At 49.4% G+C, this 8,739-nt stretch overlaps 1 protein-coding gene across 1 annotated transcript; it reads right to left on the bottom strand.

The window, feature by feature from the left end:
* Positions 1-2,771: 2,771 nt before the first annotated feature.
* Tcl1a (TCL1 family AKT coactivator A) lies at positions 2,772-8,445 on the bottom strand. Its single transcript, XM_085697327.2, is given in 4 exon segments — positions 2,772-3,489; positions 3,492-3,528; positions 4,392-4,562; positions 8,225-8,445. Coding segments are annotated over 4 exon segments (540 nt in total). The 5' UTR covers positions 8,345-8,445; the 3' UTR covers positions 2,772-3,277.
* Between the last annotated feature and the right edge of the window lie 294 nt (positions 8,446-8,739).

Raw genomic sequence — 8,739 nt, 5'->3', positions numbered from 1 at the left:
GTGCACACAGATGTTCACGATTGGAGGCCAGAACCCTAAGACATCACACTAAGTGAAACAAGCCACAGCAGGGTGAATCCTGCAGGATTCTATTTATAGAAGACACCTATGGCTGTGCAAATCACAGGGCCAGAAAATGAGGTGGTGATTGCCAGGGGCTGTGGAGGGCAGGAAATGGGGAGCTGCTATTCAAGAGGCATGCAAGGAAACAGTCCCTGAAACCTGCTTTGAAACGGTGCTCATAAAATCATCAAAGCTGCCAGGAAGTGGTGCACGCCTTTAATCCCAACACTTGGGAGGCAGAGACAGATCTCTGTGAGTTCAAGGCCAGCCTGGTCTACAAAGCAAGTTCCAGGACAGGCTCCAAAGCTACACTGAGAAACCCTGTCTTGAAAAACAAAAAAACAAAAAACAAACAAAATTAACAAAACTGTACCACACCCTTAAAGGTAGATTTCATATCAGGTTTTTTTTTTCTTTATCACAATGAATCTGGGTTGGGATGATGGATCAGTAATGTCCTTGCCATGCAAACACAAGGACCTGAGATCAGACCATCAGCATTCTCATTAGTAGCTGGGCACATCAGGGCACACATGTAATCCCAGCACCGTGGAAGGAGCAGAGGCAAGATGATCCCGCATTACGAGTCTTACGGGGTCCTGTGACATGATGTTCAGGTTCTTGGTATCTCCAATGTCAAGCCAGACAAGACCCAGAGTACCAGTGAAAAAGCAAAGGATGCCGTCTAGAGAAGGGGGATGGGCTTCAGAAAACACCCTTCAAGAGGCCTGAGTGCGCAGTTTCCTGAGTAGAGTCGACCGTGCGGGGAGGGGGTACTGGGTGATTCCTTGCCAACTGACAAATGAGATAGAATTTTAGATCACCTGCGTGTGCGTACACGCCCGTACATAATTTTGAGCATATGTTAACCCTATCAAGCATGCACATGAGGTGGTAAATAGGTTTTCCCCTGCAACAGGTCACAAGGAAAGACTTGACCTCACAGTACTTCTGTCAGATGCTGGTTTAGGGAGGCCTTATTCCTCAAGCAAGAAGTTCCTGAACAGGAATTACTCACAGGTGTGGAGGTGCTAGGTGTTGCCCTACCCAGGAAGGGACAGCTAAGTGTTGGGAGCTGCAGATCGCTGGCCCCTTTCTTTGCTTGCTTTAGACCCTTTTTGCCTGCAGCTGCTCTGAGCACGAGACCTTGCTTGCAGGGGCTCGGAGTCTGATGGGACTGCAGCTGTAAGATCCCGAGAGCTGGGCCTGGCTAAGGATCCCTATATAAGCTGCCCCTGAGCACAATAAAGTTTGGCATTCTTGTATCAAGGATGACCCATGTCTGTCCATATGTCTGTCTGTCTGTCTAAGTCTCCAGCTTAGTTCCCGGCTCGTGTACTGTCTTGTAGTGGCACGGGTGCTACAGAACCATTTGGCTTTTTACAGCTAAGGGCACCTTGGGTTGCCAAGCTGTCCCTGTGCTTGCCTCCCTCTCCTGGGGCATGCTGGCCAACTAGTTTAGCCCCAGGTTCAGCAAGAGACCCTGTCTCCAAAAAGGAATGTAGGAAAGCAACAGAGGAAGACATTGGAGTTGACCTCTGGCCTCATGCATTTGAACATGTACGGACAAGTGCATGCATAGCAAACATGCATGTCTGTGAAGCCACCTACAGACAAGAATCATTGGCTCTTATCTCACCCCATTCTACTTTCTTCCGAGGTTTTGGATTTCTAAACTTATCTTTCAGAGCAGAGCCTGTATGTTCGTAGCCCTTGTTTTGCTGGCTACTATGGCTACAGCAGCCAGGCCAGTTCATGGCAGCCAGATGCTGTAAACTGTTCCTCTACTGTCCCACCACCTGGACCACAGCCTGTAAGTCATTCTAACGACACCTATATATACTTATGTATGTATATGTGCGTGTGTTTATTCTATGAGGTCTATTATTCCTTTGGAGAACCCTAATACAACTTGTCTGCTAGGTGGTTTAGATCGCATAAAGTTGATAAATGAATGATCACAGGTGGCCATGCTTTTAATTCATCCAGTGTAGAGGAGAGGGATAAGAGACCGTAAATGAGAGGAGATGGATTTCTCATACAATTCTCTTGTCGGATGCTCAGAGCATGCTCAGAGCATGCCACTTTCCTTACCCAACTGCATCTTCAGGACAGCCCTGTGGGCTAAAGTCATACCGAGACAGGACGCAGGGTGATACCAGGCCCTTTCTGGTCCCCTTTTTCTGGAAGGTGTCTCTTGTATTCGGAGGCCCTACTCACAAGGCATATGAAGACCAGCAGAGGACAGGGCACGAGGTAGGCTAGGCTGTGCCTGCAGGCTGGGGATGTGGGAAGGTGATTTGTTGGGCTGCAGTAACGGGGACAGTTTCACATGAGGGAGGGACCTCCTGGGATGAAGAACAGGAGCCACAAACGGAACAGCACACCTGGGGCCTTCCCGGAGACAGCAGGGCATCTGGAGCGGAGCTGAAGGCACTCTGAGGTTGGGGGAAGGCAGGACCATACCAAGGGGGTCAGGGGACCAGGACTGGCCACCAAGGGAGTTTTGAGGCTGTTGCCTTTAATGGTTCTCAAATCATAACTCCAAGAGCCCTAGGCTTGAGAATTGAAGTATGGAAAACTTGCAAAGTCCAACCTTATCTCCAAAATAAGAATACCACAAAATTCCCAGAATTCCCTTTCAACATTCTTACGGGGTGACCCCAGTTTCTCCCTTATCTAGGTCAAGGACAGATGAAGATTCAGTATGTATTAAATAACATATTTAATCAGCAACACAAAGCGATCAAAAACAGCATCCAAAACCCAGTAAATGGGCATCTGTGGAGGGAGGGAGCCCACAATTGGGCAATCTGAGGGCTCATCTGAACCAGCTCCATTGTCTGGTCTCTTGCTCTAGAGATGACCTTAGGCCCCACCCAGGTTTGCATATCCCTGGCTGCAAGCTCCTGGGTTCTGAGGAGGGACATGAAGCTCTCAGGCATTCTACTGCTTGGCAACCAAGCCTCAGTTTGTTGGGTAGTGGGGGGCGGGGAGCGGTTCACAGGTCAAGCGGGTAAAAGCACAGCATCTTGAGAGTCGGCAGATCTGGGGCCTGGCCAGGTTTAAGTGACAAGGCCTTGTCCCTCAGGGTACATGTATAGCTGAGGGACCAATGAGAGAGTAGGCAAGTTCAAAATCCAGACACTGGTTGCCCCGAGGGACAAAAGGCAAAGGCTGAAAAATGAATCTTCTGAGAAGCTCAGAGCCACAGCTACCACTGGGCACCTAGAGGAGTTGGTAAGGACCAGGCACTTCCCTGATGCTGCTGGCCGTGGAGGCAGAGCTGAGGGCCAACTGAGGCAGCTGGGCAGGCTACCGGAGATAGGGAGGGGTGTCTTCCGGCTAGCTTTTCTTCCTGGGGCCCAGTGTGGAAGAGAAAGAAGGTGACTAGCAAAGTGGATAGAAGTACAAACATCTCTCCCACGGGCCTGGGGTAGGCAAGGGAGACAGGAAGTGCAGGACCTGGGGAAAGATGAGAAGGCAGGGTCAGAGGCACAGAGGGGGAGCCGGCGGTGGGGCTGCTGGGTAGCTGGTGAGTTGGCTCCCAAGGTTGGGCCTCACATCTTATACCTGGGCCAGAGCAAAACAGCAACACAGTGAGGAGAGTGGGCAAGTAAAGATGGAGAAACTCGCCTCTGTACAAGTCACACAGAACATCTAGGGTAGACAGCTGATGGTGATAATGTTGACCCATGGGGCCCTGTGAACACGGCTGTAGCTGTAGCTCCTAAGGTGGTAAAGGAAAAGACATGAACACCTCTGGGAAGCTTGTCCCACCCAGGGCACACTCTGAGGACAGTTGCTGGGGAGGGGCACTCCTTTCCGACAGAGCCCCCGGTGTGCGCTCACCTTGTCATGGAAATTCTTCGGACTCCAACTGTTCAAGTAACAGGTCCTCGAAGCCTCTGAACTGAGGGTGGGGAAGGAGACAAGAGTGATCAGACCCAGCCCTGAGAATCCCACTTCCCTTCTGGCTCAGCTTTCTTTAGCCTGGGGCAGCACTGGGACCCGAGGGGGGTGGGGGGATGGGCTAACCCTTTCCACAGGTCTCAGCCAGTGACTACCACAGAGGGCTTCCTGGTAATGAGGAGTTTGGCTGAGACTTCAGAAGATGGCCTTTTCTATCTCTCTAACCTACCTACAAACAAACAAACAAACAAAAACAAACAAACAAACAAAAACCAAATCAGCAGTTAGTTTTCCTCCTGCTAGCTTAGCTTCTGGTGCTAGGAGGGAGGGATATAGAGCTAGCCCAGGCCAGCCCCAGGTTGCGAGCAGGGGCACTGGAGATCACCCACTCAGTCCCTGGGGTAAACCCTGCTTGCCTTGACGTGGTACAGGATCTGCCAGAACATGGAGTCACTGCCTCGGTACCTTTTCCCTGGGTATAGTTGCCACAGTAACGGCAGCTCGTATGCCTCCAGCTGTTCGGGGGTCATAGGAGACCCCAAGGAGACGTCTTGCTGGCGCAAGATCACCTGCAATTTTTCATCAGTCTGCAGAAGAGGAACAGAACACACCTTCACCTCCTGCTGACCACTGCTAGGGTCCCCCAGGCGCAACACCCAGTGTTTATCCTGTCACTCCGCAGCCAGGGCTGACCCGGTGCACTGAGCACAGTGACTGCCCCTGGGCTTCAACACCACAGGCTGCACACAGTCTTGGGAACTCCGATGGGGTCTAGCCATCCTTCAGGGTTCAGGGTGCAGTTTTTCCCCTGCCAACCCTCCTATTGCTAGGGTAAGCCACCATGGCTGTGTGGGGGAGGGTCATGCACGTGGAGCAGAGAGGATAACCTCAAGGTGTTAAGACATCATCCACTATCTTTTTCTTTACTTATTTAAGAAAGTCTCTAGTTGGCTTGGAGCAAGCGCGCGCGCAAACACACACACACACACACACACAAGCTAGGTTGGCTGGTCAGTGAGTGTGTTCCAGATCGCTGAGTGTATCTGCTTCCCTAGTGCTGGGATTACTAGCAATGTCGACCACACTAGGTTTCTCAGCTGTGAACTGTGGAGGTTGAACTCACGACCTTATTCTTGCAAGGTAAGCACTTTACTCCAGCCCTGTCGGGGATTTGACTTTGATTTTGTCCAATGCCCGCTTTTAAATGAGGCTTCTATCCATGGGACCCGCTGTGGGAACTATAAATGCAATGCACTGTCTTTTCTATCAGAGGGCTGAATGAGATGGCGCTCCATCTCCAAAGAGGCTGGCATATTGTCTGGCAGAGCATCTCCTTCCAGTCAGCATTTTTCTCAGTTCGAAGTCTGTGCCCAAGGTTGCATCCTGTTTTCAGTTATACTTTGCTTATCGACCGCTCAGCTCTAAGTTATTCATCTGTGAAAGAATGTGAGGCTGAGCTCTTGACCAATCAGGGTGGGACACAGCACACCTCTGACATGACTGGCTGTGTGACCAAAATGCTTGGGATTGTGTGGTTATTTTCTTGAGCCCCCCCCCCCACAACACACCTTGGACAAATCCATTTCTAACATTGTGAAACCGATGACAGATAGCATTTCTCCATCGCTGGCATGGCTCTCCCGGGCTATGGCAACTACTTCTTCACTTACGCCAGGGTGGGGATCTGAAAGTCATGCCTGCCTGCTGGACTCCTGATACCCTCTTCCTCCCAGACAGAGTGAGTCCAGGGCCCATAGAAATCCACAAAGTGTACACAAGAGTGTCTCTGCCTCCCTCCTTTCCCACTGTTCTCTTCCTTCTAGCCACAATGCCTTGTGTGTGTGTGTGGGGGGTCTTACTGTCCACAGCAAACCTCCCCAAATCTACAAAGAGGTAAATCTCTTTGAGGCAGTCCTTTGCTCTAATGTACACCTATAAAGAACAAATGTCACACAAACCCATGTTAGAGTGGAGACCAAACATCCGGGTTTATTAACTGAAATGAGTTAAAACTTTGTGGTTTTGAAGTAGGGTCTCACCCTATCACCTTGACTGGCCTGGAACTTGCTATCTAGACCAGGTTGGCATCTATTTTACAGAGATCTACCTGTCTCTGCCTCCCAAGTGCTGGGGTTAAAGGTAATGTACCACCCAAGCACGAATGTGCCACAACTTGCAGGAGTCAGTTAGTTCCCTTCTATCGTGTGGGTCCTGGGACTCACACTCAGGTCAGCAGGTTGCGTGGCAACACCTTTACCTTCTCAGCCATCTCTCCAGCTCCTGGAAATGAGTTTTATCCACCAATTTGGGATAGAAAAAAAAAAAAAAACAAGAGCAAAAATATAAAAAAAAAAGTTCACCACCTAAACACACAAACAAAATTCCCCAAAACCCTGAACTATCTAATTCTATAAGATACTCCGGTTAAGATCTAGTGGGGCCAAGTTACACAGGTCTGCAATGCACTACTCAGGAAGCTGAGGCAGAAGGACCACAAGTTCAAGGCCTACCTGGGCTACAAAGGGTACTCTAGGTCAACCTCAGTAACTAAGACCAAGTTTCAAAATAGAAAGCATTGCACACGTGGCTGGGCTTTAATTCTGCAGTACAGCTAACTCAGCTAATACACAGTGGGCCCTGGGTTTGCTCCTCCGGGTCCTCATTACTCAGGGAGTACAGAGGGTGGGGAGGGAAGGGGAACAAAGCAATTTGAAACTCCAAACAAAATGACTCAAAAACATGACATGCAACAACTGAGGTCACACCTCACTAGAGAACAACTCACTGCCTCCCTTCCCCTCTCCATTTTCTTTCTTCCACTTGACTCCCTCACCTGCCCCCCCCCCCCCGTCTCATTATGTAACTGGCTTTGAACCATCTTCCCAGTCACAGGGACTCTGCCACATTAGCTGCAGATCCGCAGTGCCAACCTGTGCTTGGTGTATACACGAAACACTCACATAAGCTTAACGAGGTTTTTCCAGGTGAAAATAGTTTTGCGAAATGTCCTGCCAGTGCGATAAATTACAACTGGTAACTTGGATCACAACGCCAGGTGTTTAAGCACGCTAGCACCCAGAATTCATTAGTCAATAGTCTAACCACTGTTATAGACGGCTTTATTCTGTTTCCTCATTACTATAAGTGAGTGCTTATATACATACATACATACATACATATATATTCTTTAATCTTGGCTCTTTCAGTCATGAGAAGTAAATCCCGTGTTGTAGTTTACCAGGTTCCTGTTCAGACAACATCTACCACAGCTCAGAAATGCTCTCTGGTTCACGATTTGGGTGAAAAAATAGTTGTTAACCTGATCTTAAAAAGAAATATAGCTGGGCAGCGGTGGCACATGCCTTTAATCCCAGCACTTGGGAGGAAGAGGCAAGTGGATCTCTGGGAGTGTGAGACCTGCCTGGTCTACAGAGTAAGTTCCAGGACAGTCAGGGCTACCCAGAAAAACACTGTCTTGAAAAAAAAAAAAAGTTGTTACAAAAAAATTGCACAACTTCATAATAAAAAGAAAATACCATATTGTCTTCATATATCTAACTTAAAATATTTAATCTTAAAAAACCTAGATATATGTAAACTTAATATTGTAAAACAGCAGCAAGAATGTAAATTTAAGAGTCCGGAACTGTGGCTGCACCACCTACGAGGGGCGCTCCATGTCTGTGAGTTTCAAAGCCCTAAATTTCCTGAGTGGAGACAGTCCCTAGTCCCTAACTGCTCGCTAGCGTCTCACACAATGTCCCCACAGTTTTAAGTTTTGCTTTTATAGCCTCCATTGATTTTACAAGTGGAGGGCATTTCAATAATTTCTGCCGGAAAGTATTTCTAGAAGAGATTCCTTTTGAAGACGCCGACATTCATTAAGACCCATCCCGAGGCTTCCATAACGGAAACAAAGTTAAATCTTATTACGGATGTGGATACTACCAGTTTTTCCTTAAAGATAATCCAGTTTTATGGTTTCGAAAAGCCCTGTTTCACCCCCAAATGATAGTCACACACCCTAGACCAGATGTGAGGGGGCCCTGACCATTGTCCTCAAGGTGTTCCCACCCTCTTCCAAGTCTACCAAGCCTAACCCAAAGTACTTTTACCTGCGGCCTCCCTTGCCCTCCTGTTTCCGGCACAAGGGACACTCTATTCCCTAGTCTCCAGCTACCAGAAATCCCAGGCCCAGGCAGAGCACACCCCTGCTGCCCCACCTGCTGCCCCCAAGGCGGGTTGGTACCTTGAGGATTATGGGCAGCCAGCTTCGTTTATGCTCATCCAAGTACACGTGCCTTTCCCAGATCCACAGGCGTTGGGGGTCTTCGAGTGTCTCTGGCCCGGATGCCCGTGGTTCAGCCATGGCATCCGGTTGAAGCAAGAAGCAAGCACTTGTAAAGACAATCTCTGATAAAAGCTACTCCCTAGTGGTGGGCAATGAGAGCCTAGGCTATTTATTACCACCCGGTGTGCGCTTGCGTCTCCTGGAGCGAGGCGGGGCAGAGCGGTGGGTGGGGCGAACCGCAAGGATGGTAGGCGGGGCAACCAGGTGGACTTCTGGAGCACTAGCAGATCGGATCCCATCAGACCTAGGGCTTCTTCAAGGCCCCAGCTGGTCTTGCCCTTCTCCGGGTACCCTCGGCAGCAGCAAAGGTGCCCAAGTCCTGTCTTAGGAGATACTGCCCTCTGCTTCCTTTATGGTGGAATCCCAAGGTCCAAGGCAACTATGCTACACCCCCATGACAGGCCACCCAGGGA

This window comes from Myodes glareolus, chromosome 11, assembly GCF_982192425.1.
Source record: "Myodes glareolus chromosome 11, mMyoGla1.1, whole genome shotgun sequence".
Taxonomy (NCBI): Eukaryota; Metazoa; Chordata; class Mammalia; order Rodentia; family Cricetidae; genus Myodes; species Myodes glareolus.
The sequence above is the reverse complement of the archived record's forward strand: the minus strand, read 5'-3'. Positions and strand labels throughout refer to the sequence as shown.